At 36.2% G+C, this 25,126-nt stretch overlaps 3 protein-coding genes across 4 annotated transcripts; 2 read left to right on the plus strand and 1 right to left on the minus strand.

Moving 5' to 3' along the window:
* The first annotated feature begins 198 nt into the window (after positions 1-198).
* On the plus strand, positions 199-14,590 carry LOC135071525 (zinc finger protein on ecdysone puffs-like). Of its 2 annotated transcripts, none has more exons than XM_063965310.1 (13): positions 199-318; positions 596-838; positions 976-1,053; positions 1,932-2,281; positions 3,020-3,140; positions 3,267-3,419; positions 3,736-4,065; positions 4,533-4,650; positions 4,745-4,848; positions 5,355-5,541; positions 5,887-6,000; positions 6,226-6,334; positions 14,311-14,590. In XM_063965310.1, the coding sequence occupies exons 2-13, from the start codon at positions 596-598 to the stop codon at positions 14,429-14,431; spliced, it is 2,028 nt and encodes a 675-aa protein (XP_063821380.1). In that variant the 5' UTR covers positions 199-318; the 3' UTR covers positions 14,432-14,590. The 2 variants fall into 2 exon arrangements, with proteins under 2 accessions (XP_063821380.1, XP_063821384.1); XM_063965314.1 differs by lacking the exon at positions 199-318 and adding an exon at positions 409-499.
* A 1,274-nt stretch (positions 14,591-15,864) lies between these two features.
* On the minus strand, positions 15,865-18,271 carry LOC135071465 (large ribosomal subunit protein eL13). Its single transcript, XM_063965251.1, has 5 exons — positions 18,181-18,271; positions 17,779-18,046; positions 16,814-16,963; positions 16,275-16,427; positions 15,865-16,010 (listed from the first exon to the last, which is right to left on the minus strand). The coding sequence occupies exons 2-5, from the start codon at positions 18,019-18,021 to the stop codon at positions 15,891-15,893; spliced, it is 666 nt and encodes a 221-aa protein (XP_063821321.1). The 5' UTR covers positions 18,022-18,046; positions 18,181-18,271; the 3' UTR covers positions 15,865-15,890.
* A 484-nt stretch (positions 18,272-18,755) lies between these two features.
* LOC135071477 (polyadenylate-binding protein 1) lies at positions 18,756-24,362 on the plus strand. The gene is made up of 3 exons (XM_063965259.1): positions 18,756-19,269; positions 22,031-22,815; positions 22,944-24,362. The coding sequence occupies exons 1-3, from the start codon at positions 19,077-19,079 to the stop codon at positions 23,799-23,801; spliced, it is 1,836 nt and encodes a 611-aa protein (XP_063821329.1). The 5' UTR covers positions 18,756-19,076; the 3' UTR covers positions 23,802-24,362.
* Positions 24,363-25,126: the final 764 nt, after the last annotated feature.

Genomic DNA, 25,126 nt, shown 5'->3' on the forward strand with positions numbered 1-25,126 from the left:
AAATATTGAATTTGACATGTTTTTGTTGATTGTGTAGGACAAAACGTCCACGCGCTCGAAACGCGGTTATGCATAATGTTGACACGTGTCTGTGACCGGCGTCCGGCATGAATCATGATTCATGATTATGGAACCGGACCTTAAACCGGATATCCTTCCATAGAGAATTAAAAAAAAAACTGTGACTTTTTTTGTAGTCTCCTCTCTCTTTAGTCTTTGCTCTAGTCTGTGGTTAAGTTGCTTGATTGAGTGACGTGCTTTGGTGTGGTGTCTTGTGAATATTTTGACTACTTTCCAGTTTTGTGGACTATTAATGCGGTAAGAACGATAAAATAATTATGTATGTTTTCTTCCTGTGTAATTATACGGTATCATGGTGAGAAAATAACCTATTTTTAATGACGCGGACGGAGCGCGCTCGGACGCCATTTCGTGTGTCGCACCGGCATTAATTTTCCATGTCATTAAAAAACAGAATCATTATTTATTGTTCAGAACAGTACTAAATCTCGATATTATTTATTGTTTATTGCATTTGGATTGCTAAGCATTATCATAGATTATCATCAATCTAATAAATAATTTTTATTCGAAGATGTCATCTCGCGGACGCGGCTATGGAGGATACAGCGGGAGAGGCAGCTTCAACCGGGGAAGTAGTTATCGCGGATCTTACCGAGGGAGCAGCAATCGTGGGTCCTACGAGAGTCGTGGAGGACGTGGTGGTGGCTACTCATCATACAACAATGATTCCCGCTACAACAATAGTAGTGGTCATAGATACTCCAGCAGCCGTGACAGGATGGAAGAACCTTATTCCAAAAAAAGTTATAGATCAGTAAGTTAAAAATGTGATAAAACTCTAATTCTACTTAGTGTCTGAACAAAACCAACACCATCCCAATTAATACTATGCCTTTACCTTAAAATTATGCATCATTGTCTAGTTTTTAATATCAACAATACTTTTTTTAGGAAAGTTCTGCGAGTTATTCAAACCGAGACTATGGTGGAAGATCTGGATCTCCTGAGCGTAAGAGAATGAGAATGGAGGTTAGTATTTAAATAATATATTTCTACATAAATATAGCTAACAGCAAAAATGGGGAGGATATTGTATAAACAGTGGCGGCCTTAGACTAATTAGGCATATCAGACGAGCACCTGAATGTCTTATCCAAATATGATTGACATGCCTCGACTCTTCAGTCCTCTGAAAACTTGACACTTCTGGTCTTCAATGCTTGAATGAGAAAAAAATGAGTTCAAAGAGAAAGCTTCTTTTTGTACATTTTTGCCATTACACAAAGAGAATCCTTCTACCTAATCACCACTGTCATGCAATGTAAGGCCGCCTCTGCAGAGACAAATTTGTACAAAGAAGAAAACTGATGAATTTCTATAAAGATGCCATGGCCTTAGGATCTATGATGATAAGATTAATGTGACATGTTACAAGCTATCCAAAAGAGCTAAAATGTTAATTATTCTGTGCTAATGATTATTGAAAATGTTAACAGGATTGTGATTGAAGTTTCATTGCCAGTCATTCTCAATAACCTGCAAATCTAGAGGAAAGAGGTTATAACTTCAGAGATATTCATGTGACATATTATTTGTTGAATGTTATGGACACTGAAACATGTAGTAGAATCGTAACAGATTAAAAAGTGATATCAGTTAGACAAAATTGAGGCCCATATGAGATTTTATTATCTTATCACATGTATTTTCCTACACAAAGGTTTTAGTAACGAAGTCGCTGATTAGTATACTTTAACAAGGTTTAATTGGTATTTTACAATCAATAGACCACAAGAATTTTGGTTAATTGATTATGTGGTGGAACTGAGAGAGATGTAATGTTGTATTAATTGTATTGCTAATCGATTTACCATACCAGTCGGAAGAAACATAGAGAATTTGTACAGGGATCATCGAGCGATAGACGTAGCCATGATGGCGGCGGACATTACGGCGGATCGTACAGCGGTAGACAAGAGAGTTACAGCGGTGACAGGAGGTCGTACGGCGGCGAGGAGAGAAGGCGCTCGCCCAACCGCGAAGCGTACCGCAAGCCAAGTGGCATGGGCCCGCCGCGAGAGCCGGCGCGCTCGGCGCTGCGGCCGCGCGCCTCGCGCCGCTCCTTCCGCGGCCGCACGATCCGCTCGCGCGCCTCCTTCCGCGGCGCGCCGCGCTCGCGAGGCACGTTTACCTCTAGGCGGTTCAATGACCGGACCCTCGGGTATACCCGCGCGTTCAGATCTATCAAAGGAAGAAGGTAATTGAATAACGAAAATAATACTTTAGTTTGTTTTGATGATTGCAGTTGCGCCGTTGAGATGCGTTCGAAACCTAAGTGAGAGATTGATAGGTTCCAGCGTCTGTCACTGAATGTGAAATGACTGGTATTCTATTGCATTGAGCAACAGAGAAAGAACAGATCTTTTACCGATGAGTAACTGATGATTACTAGAACAAAGAGGTAACACTGAAAGTGTGTGAGGTTTGTATGCAATGCCAGATGAAGATACTCTTTGTATTTTATGATGGATTAAATTACTTGCAATAATTGTATCCTGATATATGATTGAATTATGTTTGGTCTAATTTCACTTTGACTATCAACATTATTAATTCTAGTTCTAATATTCATATAGCAGAGACAAATAATGGCCTTAATTGAAAAAAAAAGGTATATAGAAATTGAAAAAGTAACTATGCCTGTAGTCTGTATAAAAATTTGATAAAATTATGTAAGCCCAAATAAAACTGCATGGTCATGGGAATGATCAACCTATAACTATGATTATTTTGAGATATGTAAAAGATGATTGAAGTTAAAAGGAGATAAAACAGTTCTTAAGTAAAATGATATTAGGCCAAATGTTTTTCTACTTTGTTACTACACAAATGAAGAACTGCTACTCTTTAAATACTTTAGAAAAATATTTTTAGATACTTCTTGTTTTCTTATGAATTATGGGAATTTGTGTTAAATGAAATCTATTGTAAACAGCTCTATCAAATCTAAAGAAGATGCCTCATCAACTGAAGAAGATTGGGATGCTGATGAGAAAGAAGAGGAAGAAGAAGAAACCACCGAAGAGAAGAAGGAAACCAAGATCAAGTCACCTAAGGTGGGTGTAATGGAAGGAGTTCAATATAATCGCCTAATCAAGCAAAAATGTGTGTTGAACTGAAATTGTGACTTAAATTATTCATTGTTTAGATACAAAATAATAATAATCTTGTTCTTTGTATAGCCCGAAGCGGAGGCGTCCGACGGCGAGCCAGCGGACGGCGGCGAGGACACGGACAAGGAGCCGGACACCGCGTCCGACGCCGCGCCGCCGCGCGCCCGCCCATACGTGCATTTGTCTTGCGTCCATTGCAAGGATAAGTGTGCTACTTTCGCAGTCAGTATATTTCTTGTTTACTTACCTATGTTTTAATAATACTATCTCAATATACATCGAAATATCAGTTAATTGATAATAATGCAAATTACATGCCATAATAAGGTAGAGGCACCCTTAAGACAGTTAAGCCTTTCTAATCAGTTACCTAGTACATACTAGCAGAATTAACGTGCAAGAGTTATGTAGTCAAATTAAATCTGTAGGCGTGTGAACGCCTATTAGGAATGTATTACCGTGCAATATTGTTGATATACTTACTCGCTCCTTCACAAATAAAGTTCGGCATAAGCACCTAACCGGGTCGGTGTTGCAGGGCTACGCGAAGCACCTGGTGTCGAGCAAGCACCGCGCGGCCATGAGCGCGGTGGCGCGGCGGCACAAGGCGCAGCTGCTGCGCATGCGCGTGGCGCAGCGCGGCGCGCAGCGGGAGCTGGAGGCGGCGGCGGGCGCCGAGCTCGCGCCGCGCACCACCTTCTGCCTCGTGTGCCGCCTCAACCACCGCACCACGCGCCACGCGCACAACCTCACCGACACGCACCGCGCCATGAAGCGCTTCCTCATGCCCTTCTGCCGCATCTGCCGCGTCACCTTCCGCTCGCCGATGATCTACGAGCACCACATCTGCTCGCTGGAGCACTTGAAGGTAATTCCTGATAATTATCGAATTGTGTCTGTGTTATATTATTATTAGTATTGGCTTATGTTCGTGTCCACGTACCCCGCGACTAATAGTTGCTGCGTATCCCTTCTGTGCTGTTTTAGTTTTAAATTTAAATTTATATTAACATTATTTTCCTTTTACACCAGGCTCGCCGGTAGGGATGCGCAGTAGCTAATAGGGCTTCCCGCTGAAAATCAGTGTCGGGACATCCTATAAGGTATCCCAACTAAAACTGAGCGGGCGCCCTATTAACATGCATTCGTCTCTTTCTTTTTAAAATCTGTTGTATTGTTTTTTGTAATGTGTGTTAATAAAGTTATTTATTATTATTATTATTAAGGTGACTTTCGCTGAAAAACTCTCATCGTCGTGATGGGTCCCGAGTTCGAACCTGTTATTTTATTTAATGTCGCTCTCCACCTTATGACTGATTATAATTTTTATGTTAGAGAAAAGCCAATCAATCGGCCCGGCGGGCTAGCCCTAAAGCCGAGGCCAGCGGCGATGAAGGCATGGACGTCGACTTGGACAACTTTATGACTCTGGACTCTGTCGGCGACGTAGATGGTAAATATTATGTACCTACATTTATCATTTGCATAATCTAACTAATCCAAAAGATGCGTGAGACAAATTGGTTTTGTTATTGATATATTTTCAGAAGTCGAAGATGAAGATTCTGGTGGTGAGAAAAAGGAGGAATCGTCGCCCAAGAAACCTAAGGTTGAAATAAACATTGGCAGCGAACACATCAAGAAAATGGAGGTAAGTGGAAGGAGATTACAGTTTTAAGCTCGGTAATAAAAGTACATAGACATATTAATCATGGGCTAAAAATGATGGTTGAGTCCAGGGTTCGAAATTATCAAGATAATTACGCTTCGTGATAATTATCAACAGTGTAATATACATTTGTCATATTGTTTCATAAGAAATCTGATGTTACATTGAGAATGTTGCTTTATGTTTTTGGTTACTGATTGTTGTCAAGTTATCCGTCGCTAGTCGCATAAAGCGTTGTGGAAAATAGATAAATATTTTAACGCTAGTTAACGAAGATCGTTATGGAGCTAAATAGATAGGTTTTAGAACTATCAATGTTAAATAACGTCCACCACAGTCGCACGAGTTTGAAAACTTCGAATACAGTTTACTTTTACGAGCGCATTTTTTTGTTATTATCAACTGATAATTATCCATCTGTTATTTTCAAGATAATTATCCTTTCGAACCCTGGTTGAGTCGTATTAATTCGTAACGGTGTCGTTCAGGTATGGTGGTGTGAGTTGTGCCGCGTGTACCTGCCGCGCGCCGAGGCGGGCGGCGCGGACGAGGCGGAGGCGCTGCGCAAGCACTGCCGCCTGCGCATCCACCTGGGCCGCTACGTGCAGCACCGCGACACGCGCACGCTGCGCAAGCACGCCGAGCGAATTCACCGTCAGCTGCACCAGCAGAAAGGTGTCCTACTATTTTGTTTCTATATTCTACACAACGCAGGTACAATTCACAATTCAGGTGATCCGTCTGCTCGTTTGCCTCCTATCACATAAAAAAAAAAAAAAAAAAAAAACAACGCTCGATAATAATTTGATTCACCGACGAACTGATCGAACTGTGACGAATGCGCTCAGGACGACTGTCTCACTATCCGATTAAAATGCATGCAGGAATGCAGCTGGCAGCACAAATGCACCCTGTCTAATTGAGTGACCCTAATTTAGATAGGTAATAATAATAATTACGTCATTGTGGTCTGTCAAACGTAAAAATTGCTCATTACTTTTTTATTATTTGAACCAACAGAAGATGAAGAGAAGGATGCAGCAGTCACAGAAGATAGCGAAGTCAAAATTGAAAAAACGGAACCTGCAGAAGAGTCAAAGAAAGTTGAAAATGGAGAAACTGCTAACACATCAGGTGAGTGTTAAAATAATATTGCTCAACTTCTTTATTTAATGTTTGCTAAAGTAAAGGTTCAGTGTAATTATTTGACCATTCTCATTTTTGCTCTTTCTGTTTTGCACCTTTTTTGTGATCAAACAGATAAAACTAGTTTGTGTTAGATCTTAATAATAATTCTGATATCTACTACTCTGTAGTCTGGTATTGCCAACGGATTTTCAACTATAAATTTATTGCCAGGCAATGAAGACAAGTTATGGGCTGATGTTGACAAAGATATTGGAGAGTTGTTACGAGAGGTCGACCCGCAAGGCAATGAAGGCAGTGACGATGACGATGACCTTGACAGGTATTTTTTTTTAATAACGGTCTAATAATAAATGGTCGCCGAATGTATACGCGAAATTCCCCTAAGGGTTGATTTCCTTTTAGGCTGACATCGGTGACCGACGTCAGCGGCGCGCACGATTACACACTAGTTCTATGTAATCATCTGCCGCTGACGACGGCGTTGCAGTGCGGTGCTTCATAGAACATTGTGTTTATTCGTACGCTCGACCGATGTACGCGACCGACGTCAGCGTAGGAGGAAATCAAGCCTAAAACAGCCACCCAGGTGGATACTCGAAAACGCGTGTCCATCTATCCAACCTGAATATTCATTCATAAAATATCTTTCTTCCGAATTTCAGAATACAGTCATTTACAGAAACATACACAAACCCGGTCCAAGAAACTTCGTGAACATTAAAACATTTTAGTTTTAACATTCACGAAGTTTCTTGGACCGGGTTTGTGTATGATGTATCTGTCACCTTCTGTAATTGGTAGAACCGCTTAGAATCTTACGATCGCAAATTTGTGAAACGTTCGCTTTGTCCCCAGAACTGTAGCACTTTAATACCTACTTTTACATGATAGTACATGCTAATACTATAAACTAAATACACTCAACATCAAATAAACCGCACCTTCCACGACGCGAAATTTAGATTTTCTTCTGACACAATCATGGTGCCCCAACAATATTGGTGTTATTTGAAAGCCCAATAAATATCCTTAAAGAAAAACACATTTAACCCTTAAGTAACATCCTCATTTTTGGTTACACTTTGAACACCCTGGGGCAAAAAATTACCCCAAACGGAAATTGAAAAATTTTAAGTAAATATTTAAAATCAATTTAATTTTGTGATTTACAATGTATTAATGGACTCACTGAATTATACGATTGCTTTAAAATAACGTCTATCTAGCGTAAAGAAACACCTTAAATCAATCATAAAAAAAAACAAATAATTTGGCATTGGCAACTAATAGTCTCCACAATGGTCTTCTAGAAACATCTTGGAAAGTTATTGTGAGAACCAAAAACTTACACTAATCGGACATTAAATAGATGTTTTATGCATATTTTAAACACAAAATGAAATAAAACGAAAATTTCTGGCTTTATAATAAAGCAAAATAAAAAAAACTTATTTTTTTATAAAATTATGAAAAAATATTTTTTATTTATTTTATTCCCAATTATTTTTTTCAAAAACATCAGACACGCTGAATTACTACGTAATTATCATTTTTAAGCCCTATTTCTGTGTCGAATTTATGAACGCTCTGTTCTGAAGGGATGTCTTCAAAGTTCGAAAAGTATCATGTAAATCAAGCTCTAATTATCTCTCTGCATTCTAGAGACAATGTGCTACTTAATCGCCATATAAATAAATATTTACTCATTTTGTTTCAATGTTGTAAAAACCTATTAATAACATGTTAGGTGATGATAAATTAAAGTATGCGTAACTAACACCCTGGGGTAAATTTCTGCCCCACCTACCTGTACAAGCCAAACGGATGATTTTTTTCACATCCCGCATCTACGAGCTTAAAGCGCACACTCTGGATTGAGAATACACAAAACGACATTGCACTAGCTACGCTAGAAAAAAAGATATGTCAATTTTTATGCGCCTGGGGTAAAAAATTACCCCACGGTGTTACTTAAGGGTTAATTTCTAAATAAATGATTATCATATACCATAAATGTGACTTGAAAAGCGACCTCACTTTGGGCTCACCTCTGGGATCAATTAGACCAAATTTTATGGATATAAAACCAAATAATGATCACACGTGTCCTCTTTAACAGATGGATACCGATTAATCCCAACTTAACAGATTTATAGCCATAAAAGTTGGCTCAAGCATAATAGCCTATTTTTTTAAGAAGTGACTCTGGATTCTTCTAAAGACACATTTTTGGGGTAAAAACCTTTCCTTTAGTGAAATGAAGCTTAGAACTAGAGGCTTTTAAATGGTGCCAATATTGGTGGGAAGTGGGGATGCATACGATTGAAAGTGCTTGTTGCGGGAGGTGCGATTTATTTGATGTTGAGTGTATACAGGGTGTCCCGTAATGTAACGTCAAGCCGGAACTGGGTGTTGAGGCAAGTTATGCTGGTTATCAAAAAAATATAAAAAAAAATCTATGTGGCATTTTGTCAAAATAATAGGCATTTAAAAAAAAAACAAAAAATTCTACTCCCGGTGACGGTCTTTTTACTCGTGTTGCCACAAATCTTCACTTTTTCCAAATTTTTTTTTTGTTATGTAACCCTGAATAATGCTTCTCTAAATTGTTATCAAAATTACAAAACCAGCTGCTCCAGCTTGGATGAAAAAAATACATTATTCCCAAAAAAATTTTCAAAATAAAAATTTTGCCTATTTTTAACTGACTGTACTGAAAAAAAATTGTACTACGCGAGTATGGCAAGTGACGTCATAATTTGGCGCATTTAGTAAGTATTCTAAAATGGTATAACACTTGGTAAATTCTTGCTGTAATTGTCGACAATTTTTGTTTTTTTGGAAATAATCCCGTTTTTAACTTTATCTACCTTGGTTAAAAATTATTATTCTAATGTGCCCAAAATTCAAGTTTCCGTGACTGACTACCGTACAGTCAGTCACAGAAACTTTTGTCACCATGACAGTAATTAGTAGTTGACATACTGTGACAAAAGTCAACCGTGCGTGCGCGCCGGTACTACCTGCTCTGCCTGCACTTGTACTTGGTAACAGGGATAATAAGGATATGAAGTTTCGGTTATGGATACGGTTACGGATATTAGAATAATATTATACCGGTTTCGGTTACGGTCACGGATATGAAATCATTTCAGATTATCTGAAAGTTTCGGATAATTTCGGTCACGGAATTATTAGAATTTCAAAAATTTAGGTATAATTCAAATAGCAAGATGCTGCGTGACCCACATAGCTACTTTATGTACCAACTAAGACGACACCTATGTATGATAAAGGTAAAACAGGCTGGCATATTAGATGGTGCCAGGGAATGCCAGACAAGTTGGTAACAAATATTAAGATTTAAGGTACAATTCCAAGACGGGCCGCAGACGGCAAACTGCAACCGCAAACTGCAAAACTATGAAATCGGCAGCGCGGCATTGCAGCTGCGGCGTGTATACTGCAGATTTCATAGAGTTTTGCAGTTTGGAATACTTGTAACCTTAGACTCTGCCTTTATCCGAAACTATCCGTAACTTTTGAATCAGTTTCGGTTACGGTTATGGATATCTTTTTATTTCGGATATCAGATAGTTTCGGTTATGGTTACGGATATCCATAACATCCCTGCTTGGTAAGATGGCCCTCTCCGTCCCGCTCATACCTTTTAAAATGGCTTCTCCACCTCACTTAAGCCAGAACCTTGAATTTTGGGCACATTAGAATAATAATTTTTAACCAAGGTAGATAAAGTTAAACGGGATTATTTCCAAAAAAACAAAAATTGTCGACAATTACAGCAAGAATTTACCAAGTGTTATATTCCATTTTGGAAACCTTACTAAATGCACCAAATTATGACGTCACTTGCCACACTCGCGTAGTACAATTTTTTTTCAGTACAGTCAGATTAAACTAGGCAAAATTTTTATTTTGAAATTTTTTTTGGGAATAATGTATTTTTTTCATCCAAGCTGGAGCAGCTGGTTTTGTAATTTTGATAACAATTTAGAGAAGCATTATTCAGGGTTACATAACAAAAAAAAAAAATTTGGAAAAAGTGAAGATTTGTGGCAACGCGAGTAAAAAGACCGTCACCGGGAGTAGAATTTTTTGTTTTTTTTTTAAATGCCTATTATTTTGACAAAATGCCACATAGATTTTTTTTTATATTTTTCTGATAACCAGCATAACTTGGCTCAACACCCAGTTCCGGCTTGACGTTGCATTACGGGACACCCTGTATACAGTGTGAGTCACGTTAAAGTGTACATATAAAAATAGATGAAACAAGACCTATTTTTATCGACAAAAAGGAGGTCAAAAATTTTTTGAGATTTTTTTTTTTTTAATTTTTTATAGAATTTTTTTTCTTCCAATTACTTATTGTAAAGAAAACGTAATAACTTTGAAACTAAGCGGTATATCCTGATAAAATAAAAACAGTAATAATGATAAATAACAGGCGATACTAAAAAAATACATAAAGTACACAAAAAAGGCCAACAAATAATAAAAAATGATACTCTTTGAAAAAAATCTGCTTTTAAATTCGTGTTTTTTTGGTTATTTGATAAAAGACAATGCCGGAAATTGGCGTCTTTTTTTTTCGCGCGGCCATCGACCAAACTTTGTTTTTTGATTACAAAATAGTGTAATAAACCAAACTTACTATGGCATGTATACCTCTAAACTCAGTCTGAATTGAGTTACGAGCATTAGAAGTTTGATGATTTTCATACTAGATTTGCTTTTTGCGCGCAAAGTTTTGTAAGAAATTGCAACAAAATAGTGAGATTGTATGTGTAAACAAACAATATCATCCATTAAAGGCTCCAGACATCAGTATGGAGCAGAATCAGCGCAATAAAAAAATAGCGCAATATTTTGTTGCAATTTCTTACAAAACTTGCGCACAAAAAGCAAATCTAGTATGAAAATAATCAAACTTCTAATGCTCGTAACTCAGTTCAGACTGAGTTTAGAGGTATACATGCAATAGTAAGTTTGGTTTATTACACTATTTTGTAATCAAAAAACAAAGTTTGGTCGATGGCCGCGCGAAAAAAAACACTTTCCATACAAAATCTGCCATTGCCATTTCTCCAAAAAATTCCCCTATAACAGGTGGTTTTTATTACTTTGTATTATTTTCTATCGTATTGCCTTCATAAAACCAAAAATAGCATGTCTCTCTCCCTATCACAACGTTTGCAATGATCGTTTGAACTAAGCCTCTCCGGGCGCGCCATTCAACGCTTCGTTAACAACAAATCTAAAAATGCCTCTAGATTTCTAATTTTGATAAAGACAAGTTAGATTTCAAATAAAAACAAAAGATTTCGAAGTAAAATAAGCATTTTAGTTAAAATTAAAATTGTCTCTACCTGTAGCGGAGAATAATGTTGTGGCAGGCCGTTGTTCAAACGATCATAGCAAATGTTGTGATAGGGATAGAGACATGCGATTTTTGGTTTTACAAAGATAATACGATAGAGAATAATACAAAGTAATAAAAACTACCGGTTATATGGGCATTTTTTGGAGAAATTTATCAAATAACCAAAAAAACACGAATTAAAAAGCAGAATTTTTTCAAAAAGTATATTTTTTTAGTATCGCCTGTTATCTATCATTATTACTGTTTTTATTTTATCAGGATATACTGCTTAGTTTAAAAGTTATTACGTTTTCTTTACAATAAGTAATTGGAAGTAAAAAAATTCTATAATTTTTTTTAAAAAGATCTCAAAAAATTTTTGACCCCTTTTTTGTCGATAAAAATAGGTCTAGTTTCATCTATTTTCATATGTACACTTTAACGTGACTCACACTGTATGTATAACTCAAAGGTGACGACTGACTGTCATAGTGATGCCCAAACCACTGGACGGATCGGGCTGAAAAGACAATGCCGGAAATTGGCGTCTTTTTTTTTTCGCGCGGCCATCGACCAAACTTTGTTTTTTGATTACAAAATAGTGTAATAAACCAAACTTACTATCACATGTATACCTCTAAACTCAGTCTGAACTGAGTTACGAACATTAGAAGTTTGATGATTTTCATACTAGATTTGCTTTTTGCGCGCAAAGTTTTGTAAGAAATTGCAACAAAATAGTGAGATTGTATGTGTAAACAAACAATATCATCCATTAAAGGCTCCAGACATCAATATGGAGCAGAATCAGCGCAATAAAAAAATAGCGCAATATTTTGTTGCAATTTCTTACAAAACTTGCGCACAAAAAGCAAATCTTGTATGAAAATCATCAAACTTCTAATGCTCGTAACTCAGTTCAGACTGAGTTTAGAGGTATACATGCCATAGTAAGTTTGGTTTATTATACTATTTTGTAATCAAAAAACTAAGTTTGGTCGATGGCCGCGCGAAAAAAAAAAGACGCCACTTTCCATACAAAATCTGGCATTGCCATTTGGCATGCAGGTAGATGTTATGACTTAGGCATCCGCTAAGAAAGAATTTTACGAAACCACCCCTCATTTTACGAAAACTAAATTTCACGTGGGTGAAGCCGCGGGCAAAACGGCTTATTCCACTATTTGTGATTTGTGTGTGTTCCACTATATGTAGTGAACTTTTTGTTCACTATTCCCCGTTATTATAGGAGTATTTCTCAAAAAAAATGTACGTAACGAAACGGTAGTAACGAAATAGTAAGGCCATAAGGCTTGTTATACATTGGCGAAATATTGTGAATGCTCTTTATTTATTCAATTCGAAATATTTGTAAGTATGCACCCAAATACGGGGTAATATTAAGGGGTTAGAAATAAAATAAGGGAGTAATCATTCATACTATTTTAATAAAATTATTTTTGTTCCATCATGTTTATCCATTTTGAGTCGTTCTCTGTAAGCTTTTTGCCTTTCGGCATTGGTTTTTGGCGGCATTCCTAAAAAAAACAAAAGAAGTAATCACATAAAAACGTAATCTAAATGATTTGATAATTTTTTGCTGGTGGCACTTCTGTAAAGCAGATAGTATTCCAATCCTTTTGTTATTAACGCTCTATATTTTTTGAAATTAATTAAGTAGTGAATATTACTATGCTTAGTCAGGTAATAACAGTATACACTCAGCATTATGTTGTACTTTTTCGTAACGTAACGAAATTCGCAAAAAACGTAACGAAATATTAGACAAAATGAGATCAGAAACAAGTATTTTTTTGATAAAATTTGTTACAGCAAATATAAAAGCTTACTAAATGTTCGTACCACACGTATTACAAAAAATGGTTAAATGAAGACTTACCGTTCTATATAAAATCGCTGATTTTAATGCCTGTTACGAAAAAGTAATCCCACAAAACACACACGTTTTCACAAATTTTCGCGATAGATGTTATGGCGGAGACGTTAGGCCAACAGCCATTCAGAGTGCAGCTATTGTTGTCCGTGTAAAATAAATACGGAATTGTTCAGAAACCATGGGAAAGTAGAAATAAATCGTAACTAAAGAGTAAATAACGAAATAGTAAATGAGAGCGACTCATTTTGTTTTTTTGCTTTAAATTGCCAATTCATTATGACACCCCATAGAAAATCAATTTGATACAGAAACTGCGATTACTGTAGAACGATAATACAAAGAAATTTACAATAATTTAGTTACGTATCGCATTTTATGAAACAAAAATACATGAAAAAGCTAGGGTGGCAAACAGGTTTTTGTATGAAAGGTAAAAAAGGACTATTTTTAAAATATCTAAATATTTGGTAATAAGTAGGATTATAGCTATAATTCTTCGTTATCTTAAAGATTAATATTCATCCTTCAAAATTGTGTGTGTGTTTTTTTTGTGTGATGATTTATAAATATAAAACTTTTGAACTGTTTCAAAGCACACTTTTTTTTTTCAAAATGTACATTTTTTTTGAGAAATACTCATAGGATTTTATTTTTAACATTATAAGCTCCAATTGGCGTTAACGGGGAATAGTGGAATAAGCCGGCAAAACCTAGTATGGTATAAGTGGAAATTCGTTATTTGTACCATATTGATGGATGGTCTGCGTGTATGATATGTGCATTAACATTTTTATTTAATACTAGCTTCCCGCCCGCGGCTTCGCCCGCGTGGAATTTTGTCTGTCACAGAAAAACAATATCGCGCGCGTATTTGCTCACCGTTTAGACCTACCCTGGACTACGACAAACATTTTAAAACCAAAATCAGCTCAATCGGCCCAGCCGTTCTCGAGTTTTAATCAGACTAACGAATCATCAATTAATTTTTATTTATATAGATTCCTTATTTTTACAGGTATGACAAATTCCGCAAGAGCGATAAGAAACTTAAAATTGATGGGTTAGAAGAAAATGATACCAACGTAACTGAAAACGTTAACGAAAAAAACGACATTGAAGTTAAATCATCGGCGTAGGAGTGTAAATCAATTCTTTAATGAATTCCTAGTTTTCTTGTAGGTGTAAATGCTTATGGTTTTCGTTTAGCATCCGTTGTGGTATTGGATGTATTTTCATTATTTTATCAATGTATGTGTATGTAATATAGATTAATTAATAAAGTATACTTAAGAATATTACGTTTTTAATTTATTTACCATAAAATGTACAGACGACAGCACATCAGACTACCCATTTTTTTTGCAAATTCGCATCTATTACGACTACATAAGACCCCACAGTGTTTACCCTGACGTACCGTTGTCTGTACATCTACGTAAAATAAAAACGTTACATAAAGTTATACCATTTGTAACCCAAGCTGGACAGATTTTTTTTGATATTCGTTATGGAAAAAGCTGACCTATTATTGTATAGGAGGCCGCAGTCGGGTAAAAAGGAGAGTAATGATGATTTTAGATTAGTGTATTCTGTCAGTGCCCGAGTTATGAGAGCGGCACGAGAAGGCGTTTTTGTAACGTCAACCGTCAACGACGAGACTTCAGATTTATAAGCTCCGCACTTCTCTCGTGCCGCTCTAATGCCTCAGGTGCTGGCTGGCCGAGTTGAGTCGGCTGTTAGTACGCACACTTGAAGTATCAATTACCTATATCGTATTTTGGCAAATAGCACCATGCATGTATTACGAGTAGTGCTTTCAGTTTCTATAGCCGCAGCAGTAATAATACACTCGGCATCAAATAAATCGCACCTCCCGCAATAAGCACTTCTCTAACGTATGCATCCCCACTTCCCACCAACATTGGTTCCATTTGAAAGCCTAGTTCTTAACTTCATTTCACAGGAAAGGTTTTTACGCCAAAAATGTGTTGTTAGAAGGATCCAGAGTTACTCCTTAAAAAAATAGGTAGTTACGCTTGAGCCAACTTTTATGGCTACAAAACTGTTAAATTTGGGATTTATCGCTATCCATCTGTTAAAAAGGATACGTAAGATCATTATTTGGTTTTATAACCACCAAAATTGGTCTAATTTATCCCAGAGGTGAGCCCTTTTTTTAAGTCACATTTTTTGGTACCTGTTAATTGTTTATAAAAAAAAAAAGTTTTTCCACCAATAAACCAAAAACACCAATATTTTTAGGGCACCATGATTGTGTCAGAAGAAAATCTTTAAAGTTCGCGTCGCGGAAGGTGCGATTTATTTGATGTTGAGTATAGTACAAAAATGTAAACGATCTACATAATTACACCTTAAATTAAATTATAATTTAACTGAAACTGACTTTTATGTATGTACTACTGTAAAAATAAAAGAAAAAGCTAGGATACGAAATACGAAGGTAAGGTGAATGTACGTTACGTCCGCTTTTTTTATGGCTTTTCATAATTGGTCAGAGTCTATTCTTAAATCAATTAAGTTCTTAGTCTAAAATGAAACCACTTTAATGTTAACTGGATGTTAATTTTATTTAGATCACTTCTTAGCCTTAGGTTCCTTCACTGATGTTGGGGCTTTAGTAACATCATCTGGATTTTCAGCAGCATCCTTCAGCCTCTTGGCGCGGATACCAACGAGTTTGGCGATTGATCGGGCCTGGAACACAGATAAATTAAATGAAAACAGAAATTAATTATTTTCTTCTTCATAAACAAATGTTTTATCTAAGAAAAGACAATGGCCTAGAATCTTTTTCACAAGATTACTAAATTCATAGGATGAATGAGCCCCATAATTACATGGCATACATAATCATCAACGAATTGGAAGTAATTTATCAAAATCCTTGATATTACCATAAAATGAAAATATGAGATATTTTGTTCTGGCATCAGTTTTTTCATAATTTATGTTACTCACCCCTCTTAGGTATTGGTAGGCTTTGAAGTCCTTTTCTTCTTCAGTTATCGCGCGAGCAATGGACTTCGGTGCTGGTTGCTGGACTGGCATCAAAGGACCACGGAGCTGAGAAGCCAGCTTGCGTTCCTCTTCAGTGGCCTCACCCTTAAGAACCTGAGAACAATATTAATTTATAACCATATTCTTCATTTTATGACAAGGGCATGAGGACTCCTCAAAAGAAAAGTAGTTACTGATGCTAAGAAAATACAAATAATAGAAAATTAAAATCAACACAAATTCAATAGCATTATGTTATGTCTCTGAGATTGATTTTACTACTTGTTTTAATATTAAGAAAAACAAATTAATTAAATAAAGTCTCATAATTATGTTATTGTTATTGCTGACATAATAATATAATTTGTAAGTTATCTGACTTTAATTCATAAGCTTTTTACATAAAATTATCAATTGGTTATTGAATTACTACTTTTTTAGCCATTTATTTCTATTATACAAATATGTAAATATTATTTAAATAATGTATAATTAATTACCTTTTTGCCCTTAGGGAAGAGGATAAGTCGTGCTCTGTACTCCTTCAATCTTTGGACATTTGTCTGCAGGGACTCAACCGACTTGTTGCGTCTTCGTGGGTCCACTGCAATGCCAATAGTTCTAGCAAATGCAGGGTTTAATCCAGCAGCCTGAAAAAAATTAAATTATTAATATGGTTACCACAGAAATTGGTTTGACCCCTTCATCATAAGTAAGTCTTAACTGTAAAACATAATGCTATTGATTGCAATAGTTACTGTAATTACCGAGACAACATTAGACTCAACATTACAGTTTACTTTGTCTTTACTGCCTTACATCAATATAAATCCCAACTAATATTATAAATGCGAAAGTAACTCTGTCTGTCTGTCTGTTACGCTTTCCCGCTTAAACCTCGCAACCGATTTTGATGAAATTTGGCATAGAGATAGTTTGAGTCCCGGGAAAGAACATAGGATAGTTTTTATCCCGGTTTTTGAAACAGGGACGCGCGCGATAAAGTTTTTCTGTGACAGACAAAATTCCATGCGGGCGAAGCCGCGGGCGGAAAGCTAGTACTAACTATAATACTTTAAACATGGGAAGCATTTGTGGAGGCCTATGTTCTTCAGTGGATGTCCCATGGCTGAGATGATGAATACTTTTCAGCACTAGTCCACCTATTGTCCCATAGCTGTTGTAAGGTCAAAATTAAACTGGGATTTAAAATTGTTCAGGTTCATTAGATTATTACTCTTGTATAGTCAATAAAATTGGTAAAACTTAATTATGCTGATGTTTAATTAACTCTGTGTGCAATCATACATTTGTGCTAGTCGAGATATACTTCCTTAGTGTTACGGAAATTCATCGATCGGTCGATTAATTAATCCAAATAGAAAATAAATCGTCTGAACCAGACGAGCTCATCCAACAAAACAATAATGCTTTTACCTACTTGCAATAAAATTTAAGTGCTTACTCTGATTTCCCGAAGAGTAAATCCACGGCCAGCGCGGACCTTCGTGTGATAACGAACGGTCGGGCACCGCACAACCGGTCGCAGAGGTCCTGCAGCAGGACGAGGTGCAACAGCCTTAGCTTTCTTGATGCGATTCTGCTTCCTGCGGTGTCTTCTAGCAGGCTGGTTAAACCAAGTTTTCACAAATCGTTGCCAGTCTTTGTGAAAATGACCATTAGGGATCATATTATTACCCTTCCCCATGTTTGGTTAGAGATACACAACTTCCCTAAAAACAAAATAAAAACACAAAATAATGATGTGGACTATTAGGGTACTAAATATTTTATTCAAAACATGATTTGCAATTTATTTTACACTTGTTTTACACAAGATTTTTGTCGATTTATTATTAACACTAACCGATAGACAGTCACGATCCCAATAAAAAAGAAAAACTTAAAGCTGTCGTCAGTGTCAATGTCAAAATTATTTTTCTTTTTTACGTTTAACATAGGCAATGGACATAGGCTTTTGGCCACCAGTGAGTCTAGTAGACAAGTGGCACTTTTTGATCGAATCGAAAATCGAATCCGTTCAAACTCTTTACAAAAAAAGGCTTTTCGACTGTGAAAAACTGTCGCAACATTTGGCATTCTGTCTAATGGCCATGGCCAAGCCGTGTGGCCTTAGAGGCTTGAACACAGACGGATTAAAGAGTATGTCTAAAGCCGGGTCTTCAGCGCATGTTTTGCCCTCCTACCACAATTAACAAAAACATGTCAACATTCAACAAAATAAAGAATAACAACTACATATCTAACTAAACTCAAACAAATCACTTATATTAATATTATGTGACGTCTCCCTTGTCTAGAGCTAAGCTCAATGCTTTAGGGAAGGCTCAATTTGTTTTCTAACCACCATAATTCCTCTATGCTTACTACAAATAATTGTCTATGACATCACGCCGCCGCCATTTTGCTTTTCCTACAACTAAACGTCACCTTTCCTTTTGGTGAGCAAGGTGTGTTCACGTGAGGTTGTGTGTGCCCTCGAAAATAGGTCACACAATCCTCATAATTTCGTGAATAATTTCTTCTAAAATATAAAAAAAAATATAAAATTAATAAAAAACCAAAAAAATTGTAAAATATAAAATAAACAACGGGAATCACTCGATTTTAAGTTAGTGTACGTAAGCGTGCAACGTGGTCTAAGGAATGCGATAGTCATTACGAAGAGAAAGTGAAGTTGTCCGTAATAATTGAGGCCAATTTTAATGTTCATTAAAATACTGAAGTAGTGAAAATATCAAAATGAATCCAGGCCCACCTAATTACCCCATGGCATCTTTGTATGTCGGGGACTTGCACTCCGATATTACTGAAGCCATGTTGTTTGAGAAATTTTCAACGGCTGGTCCCGTACTCTCTATTCGAGTCTGTCGCGATATGATCACGCGTAGATCCCTAGGCTACGCTTATGTGAATTTTCAGCAACCTGCCGATGGTAAGTCTTTTTTATTATTTTCAAGGTCATTTTTAATAATAATATTTTTTTAATCTTAAAATCATGTTCCTACACAGTGCATAACAAATAACACGTACCTACATTCCAGTGCCATAGCATCGCTTTCTATTCACTAAAAAAACAGGAAATGATTGGGTCATGATTTTATGTTACACTTTCAACACATACATATTGCATGAAGGCTGTGCAATTAGTCTGTTACAACTGAACTGTATTTCATGCTTTTTGTTGAAATATACAGGGTGGAAACGATAAGTGATCTCACTCGATTATTTCTAAACTATACAAGATATCCAAAAACTGGTTACTGATCCTGAAAGTGCTTCACGAGCTCTATCCAATGGTACCAATAATAGGTTACAAAATAAACTGGATCTATCTGAAAATTCAATGTTTCCAGCCTCCATACATTTAGTAAAACCACATTATATTTAAAAGTATACAAGATATCCAAAAACTGGTTAATGATCCTGAAAGTGCTTCTCGAGCACTATCCAACGGTACCAATAATAAGTTATAAAATAAACTGGATCTATCCGAAAATTCAATGTTACCAGCTTCCACACATTTAGTACTGCCATAGTCATGGCACTCATATCTTGATAATATTATAGCAAGTAAAGCCTAAAACCAATGTTTTCCATTAATAATTTTAAATAAGAATGCAATTTACGAGTTAATGTTAAGTGTTTATTATTTAAAAAAAAAAAAAACACTTCTAATATTGTGTGGCTGGCATAGTGGCATACATTTAGTATGGAGGCTGAAAATATTGAATTTTTGGATGGATCCAGTTAATTCTGTAACCTATTAACGATATCGTTTGAAAGAGCTCGTGAAGCACTTTCAGGATCAGTAATCAGTTTTTCAATATCTTGTATAGTTTAGAAATAATCGAATGAGATCACTTATCGTTTCCACCCTGTAGAATGGCTCATGCTAGGTTCTAAAATACCTTTACCGATGAAATTGCCAATTTGTTGCTTCAATAATTTCAGTTATAGATAATCCCATTATTGGTTTCGTTTTACATGTAATTTCAAGACCTATAGACCTAGTTAATATTTACTTTTGCATTTTTATTAGTATGATTTTTTTAGACAGTTTGTCTAGGCTTAGGTCTCCATTAATGTATACTATAGCCTAGGGGAGGCCAAACTTTTGACCTGTAAGGTCTACTTATGCTCGCAAATATTTCTTACAGTGGACTGCAAGGTACAGTTTAGAAAAGTGAAATAAAACATTTTAAATTTTCCATCATCTGTTCAGTTTATTTAACTCTCTTGGGCTACCAAAATCGTCTTCGCGGTCGACCTCTTGGCCATCACTGCTATAGCCTTGTCTCAATATACATACTATGTACCTACTTTATTAAAAAAATTAGATACATATTATGTTGTTCATGAGAATCTGTTAAAATCATTGTGCTAGTTTTCATGAAATCTATACCAAATGGGAATTTCAAATGTAGACTAAACCCCATTGTTAAACTAGCCTGTTTATTTTTATCTTATTTCCCTCCCATTCACGCATTATATAATATATTAGTTAAAGGCATATTATTTCTAATCTTTAAAAAAAAAAGTACCTAACTATCTAATTAAAGATGTATAGAAATAACTTATTTTTCTATTGAGGACGTTTAATGCTAATCAATCAGGCAATTGCATTATATACTCCATATTTAACAAATAAAATCCAGTTTTTATTATATAAAATTTTCTACACAGTGGAAATGTTAAGTGATCTCACTCGATTATTTCCAAACTATACAAGATATCGAAAAACTGATTACTGATTTTAAAAGTGCTTCACAAGCTCTATGCAACGGTACCAATAATAAGTTACAGAATAAACTGGATCTATCCGAAAATTCAATGTTTCCAGCTATCATACATTTAGTAAAACCACATAATATTAAAAACTGTAAGAGATATTCTAAAACTGGTTACTGATCCTGAAAGTGCTTCACGAGCTCTATCCAACGGTACCAAGAATAGGTTACAAAATAAACTGGATCCATCCGAAAATTCAATGTTTCCAGCTTCCATACATTTAGTATAGCCACAGTCATGGCACTCATGTCTTGATAATATTATAGCAGGTAAAGCCTAAAAACCAATGTTTTCCAAGAATAATTTTTAAAAGAATGCAATTTACGAGTTCATTTTAAGTGTTTATTATTAATTAAAAAAATTGTACTTCTAATATTGTTTGGGTGGCATACATTTAGTATGGAGGCTGAAAAAATTTAATTTTCAGATAGATCCAGTTAATTCTGTAACCTATTATTGGTACCGTTGGAAAGAGCTTGTGAAGCACTTTCAGGATCAGTAACCAGTTTTTCGATATTTTCTATAGTTTAGTAATAATCGAATGAGATCACTTATCGTTTCCACCCTGTATATACCTTATGTAGGTACTTTCCCTGTAGTCTATCTTTATGTAACCAGCAATTTATAGTGTAGTTACTAGTCTTTGTACAGAATGCTTAAAAATATTTTACACTACTGCTTTAGAAAAGTTATCCTTATCCTATTTATCTATCTATTATCCTTAGTTATTCTTTTTCAGCTATGTATGTTTATCTTGTTAATCAATTTTTTAAAATAAGTAGATGACATAGGTACATTATAATCTCTCGTAAATGAATCTAAATTATTTTAACTACCAAGAACAGGCTACTATAACAATTTATTTTTTAACAACAATTTAATAATGTAATTATTTTTTGTTACAGCTGAAAGGGCACTTGACACTATGAACTTCGATATGATCAAAGGAAGACCTATTAGAATCATGTGGTCCCAACGAGATCCATCTCTACGCAAATCTGGAGTTGGGAATGTTTTTATTAAAAATCTTGACAAGACAATTGACAACAAGGCTATGTATGATACTTTTTCAGCTTTTGGTAATATTTTAAGTTGTAAAGTGGCCCAAGACGAAACTGGTGCCTCAAAGGGTTATGGATTTGTTCACTTTGAAACTGAAGAAGCTGCCAATAAATCTATTGAAAAAGTGAATGGTATGTTACTGAATGGAAAGAAAGTCTACGTTGGCAGATTTATTCCTCGTAAGGAACGCGAAAAGGAACTTGGAGAGAAAGCTAAGTTGTTCACAAATGTGTATGTGAAAAACTTTGGTGAAGATTTTTCGGATGAAATGCTCCGTGACATGTTTGAAAAGTATGGTAGAATAACTAGCCACAAAGTAATGTACAAGGAAGATGGATCCTCTAGAGGATTTGGATTTGTTGCATTTGAAGATCCTGATGCAGCTGAACGTGCTTGCATGGAACTTAATGGAAAAGAGCTTGTTGAAGGCAAGCCATTATATGTTGGACGTGCGCAAAAGAAAGCCGAGCGTCAAAAGGAGTTGAAACGTAAATTTGAACAATTAAAATCTGAGCGTCTGACCCGCTACCAAGGTGTCAATTTATATGTCAAAAATCTAGATGATACTATTGACGATGAAAGACTTCGCAAAGAATTTGCGCCTTTCGGGACAATAACTTCAGCTAAGGTTTGTTTCAATTAAACACTTCATCATGTTACACCTATCTTAATATTTTTTTATAAGATTACAAATATTGTAAGTTAGGGACTTATTAATTGTTGAAATAGTAATGTAATTAACTTCTTTTGTTACAGGTAATGCTCGAAGATGGTCGCAGTAAAGGTTTTGGGTTTGTATGTTTCTCATCACCGGAAGAAGCCACTAAAGCTGTGACAGAAATGAATGGACGCATAGTTGGAACGAAACCATTATATGTCGCACTGGCCCAACGTAAAGAAGACCGCAAGGCTCATTTGACATCTCAATATATGCAGCGAATGGCAAGTATGCGCATGCAGCAAATGGGTCAAATATTCCAGCCAGGTGGTGCTGGAGGGTATTTCGTGCCTACTATTCCACCGGCTCAACGCTTCTATGGCCCAGCACAAATGACCCAAATAAGACCTTCCCCACGATGGACAGCACAGCCTCCGGTAAGACCAAGCACTCAGACTGCAGCATCTGGCTACCCCAACATGCAGGCTCCATTCCGTCCTGCACCCAGAGGCCCCACCCAAGCCGCCCTACGTACGTCTCTTGGGGCTAGACCTATTACCGGTCAGCAGGGTGTAGCTACTGCTGCGTCTATTCGAGCTCCGCTGGTCACTCAAAGTGGGCGCCCGGCAGGTTACAAATATACTGCGAACATGCGTAATCCTCCTGCACCTCAACCAGCTGTTCATATTCAAGGTCAAGAACCTTTAACCGCGACTATGTTAGCTGCAGCACCACTTCAAGAGCAGAAGCAAATGCTTGGTGAACGTCTTTTCCCATTAATTCAAAGAATGCATCCTGATTTGGCGGGAAAAATAACAGGAATGCTACTAGAGATTGACAATTCGGAACTTCTTCATATGTTGGAGCATGGAGAGTCTCTCAAAGCTAAAGTAGATGAGGCAGTCGCTGTTTTGCAGGCTCACCAAGCTAAACAACAAGCTACTAAGAAAGAGTAATATTTTACAGTACTGGCAAAAGCAAGAGAATTTTGCCAGATTTATTATTATTAAATAACAAGAACCGTAATTATAGCAGTGTTCTTGGTAATTTTTATGCTTTTAATATTCTTCTTACAAATATATATGTATAATGGTCCCGATTATAAAAACACAAAATAAAAATGGAAAAAAGAAAAAGTAGATTGCGTCTTCCCACAAGAACTAGTAATGTAACAGATAAAATGGGAGAGCATTCTACAAACAAAAATATAATGCAACTGTCAACATTTCTATGTTCGAGTAAGAGTTATACTTCTGGACTCTTTGACTTTTTACATTGACTAGGAGAGGTAGTTCGGTTAAGTTCTTTTATTATAGATTAACTATTAATTATCATTCTTTTTATTTCTTATCTTGAAAATGGAGTTGGCTTATGTTCTTGCAGTATCTTTTATTTTCTTATCAGTTCACATTGGACTTTACCTCGTATTGTAAGCTTGGTCACCAATGTAACTGTTTGAATATTCCTTTGTAATTTGTTTCATCTTAATATATATTTGGGATATTCAACTTAGTAAATGGCGTTTTATTTTTCCTTCTTCCTCAATGATATTATATAAAAACAAAAGCAGATATGTTATAAGCGCTCGCGCTGTGAATACTCAAATACGTCCCAATTGGGACGTCTTGTGTTTAGTCTTCGTGTGGCCTGCGTCGTGCGCAATCGCGTGCGTACCACACCGTAAGTTCCTATGTTCTTATCAAAATAAATAAAAAATGCCATCGTGTGTGTTTCGAAAGTGTACCAATTATGACTCTAAAGTTAACAAAATACAAGGGATCTCTTACCACATGTGATTATGCAAAATTATTTAGTATTTATATTTTCAATTATTTATGCAAACAATCAAGACGCCATGCGCCATGTTCAAGTTAAGAAAGAGAAAGCGATCTTGTTTTGACGTTAGAGCGATAAGGATGCGTGCGCTGCGGACATAGATTATTTAGTGCAGAATCGTTAAAACTATAGCTGTCTCTTTCATTTGCGTGCTATTTCATATCTTTTGTTTCACTTATCAGTTACATTTGTCAATGTGTGCAATTTGGAATAGCTCGGCACGGATTAAAATCGTAATTTCTATGAACGTAACATATCTATAGTTCTTTAATATCATTGTTCTTCCTGTATAATCTACTATGGTCTCAAAAGAGATAGGACGAGGGACTTTTGTCCCTCAGGAGGATAGAATCCCTGAATGAGGATCAGCCAATCAGATCAAGTATCAAGCTTCTGGCCTAGGCCTAAGGCCTCAACCTCGAGTTTAGCGGGCAGCGGGGCGGGA

This window comes from Ostrinia nubilalis, chromosome 1 (assembly GCF_963855985.1).
Source record: "Ostrinia nubilalis chromosome 1, ilOstNubi1.1, whole genome shotgun sequence".
Taxonomy (NCBI): domain Eukaryota; kingdom Metazoa; phylum Arthropoda; class Insecta; order Lepidoptera; family Crambidae; genus Ostrinia; species Ostrinia nubilalis.